General features: G+C 50.3%; 1 protein-coding gene across 1 annotated transcript in view; it reads left to right on the forward strand.

Annotated features, from left to right (window-relative positions):
• Positions 1-422: 422 nt before the first annotated feature.
• The window catches only part of LOC107038434, a 4,138-nt gene continuing 3,227 nt past the window's right edge, over positions 423-1,333 (forward strand). Inside the window, exon 1 of the mRNA XM_015257531.1 lies at positions 423-1,313. Coding sequence (XP_015113017.1) covers positions 423-1,313 — 891 coding nt within the window. The remainder of the gene's footprint in view (positions 1,314-1,333) is intronic.

A 1,333-nucleotide genomic window follows, 5' to 3' on the forward strand; every position in this document is an offset into this window, starting at 1 on the left:
AGCTCATCCCCGGGACTTTGGACTTTTTTCTCAACTGCAGCGTTCCTGCACTGGTCCAGCTCAACATCACTCACTCGGCTAAGTAGCATTTAATTACCTCTTGCTACTTTTGCCATTTTTTCCTTTTTTTGAATTTTTTGGAGCATTCAACTTTGTTTTTTTTGGCTACCGCTCCCTTTATATTCTCCAACCCTTTTTCGTTTTTTTTGAATTTTTCAATAAATTCTCGCGCCTGCTCAACGGAATCGCTCACTGCTGCTACCTACTAAATTAAGACTCTTCGGTGTTATTACTGTTGCCGCTCAACCGACCGGATACTTAATTTTATCGCTTCTCACTGCTCACTGCTTGGCTTTTGGGGTCGCCTTACTTAGGTTTTTCCGGTTCATTCCTTTTTTTGAGCTGCGCACTTATTTTCAATTATGGCATCATTTGAGGCGACCATTAGCCTGAATAACTCTCGGGCAGCGTTCATCGAACGCGTTTACAAGGAGCTGCTCACAGAAGAGGCGAAAAGCCTCACAATCTCCAATCTCCAGGGTAAACTCGAGATCCTGGAGACCTACTGGGAAAAGTTCGAGAGCACTCATGAGAAGCTCATCGCTGGCAGCGGCAAGATCGAAGGGATCCTTGAATTGCCGTACTTTAGGGACCATCGGTTCGACATTACTATCGGGCATTATCATGAGGCAAGGGGTATTTTAAGCCAGCTCATTGATAAAAGGGGGATCTCAGGTTCATCTCGTCGGTCTCTCGCGTCTGGGACGGCACAGCCCACATACTCCAAGCGTTATCTCCCTGAGATTTCTCTGCCCAAGTTCGGAGGGGCCTATGCGGACTGGCGCTCGTTCCGCGATCTTTTCGCATCTCTGGTCGGCTCGAATACAGACCTATCCAACGTGGAGAAGATGCAGTATCTTCGTACTAGTCTCTCAGGGGAGCCAGCTCAACGCATTGCGAAGGTTCACCACGGCACCGCTCAACCACCACAAAAATCGAGGCCAGCTCTCAAGTCCGCTCCATCAGGGAAGGTCACGTACTCGTGCTCGATGTGTGAGGCAGACCATTACCTCACATCCTGCTCATCCTTCCGTCAACTTTCGGTATCAGCTCGTAGGGAGGTAGTAGAGCGTCGCTACCTCTGCTACAATTGCCTTGGTCGGCACTCGGTGAGGGACTGCAGGTCCAAGACCAAGTGCCAGTATTGCGGGGGCCTCCACCACTCGATGCTCCACAACCAGCCATCGAGTCAGCCTCAACGTCCAGCTCAGCAGAGGCAACAGACCAACTCAACCCAGCAAAAGGCCGTTCCGGTGGTGACCTACACCCACGA

Source organism: Diachasma alloeum, unplaced genomic scaffold, assembly GCF_001412515.2.
Source record: "Diachasma alloeum isolate Michigan unplaced genomic scaffold, Dall2.0 Dall_scaffold_00283, whole genome shotgun sequence".
NCBI classification, from domain to species: domain Eukaryota; kingdom Metazoa; phylum Arthropoda; class Insecta; order Hymenoptera; family Braconidae; genus Diachasma; species Diachasma alloeum.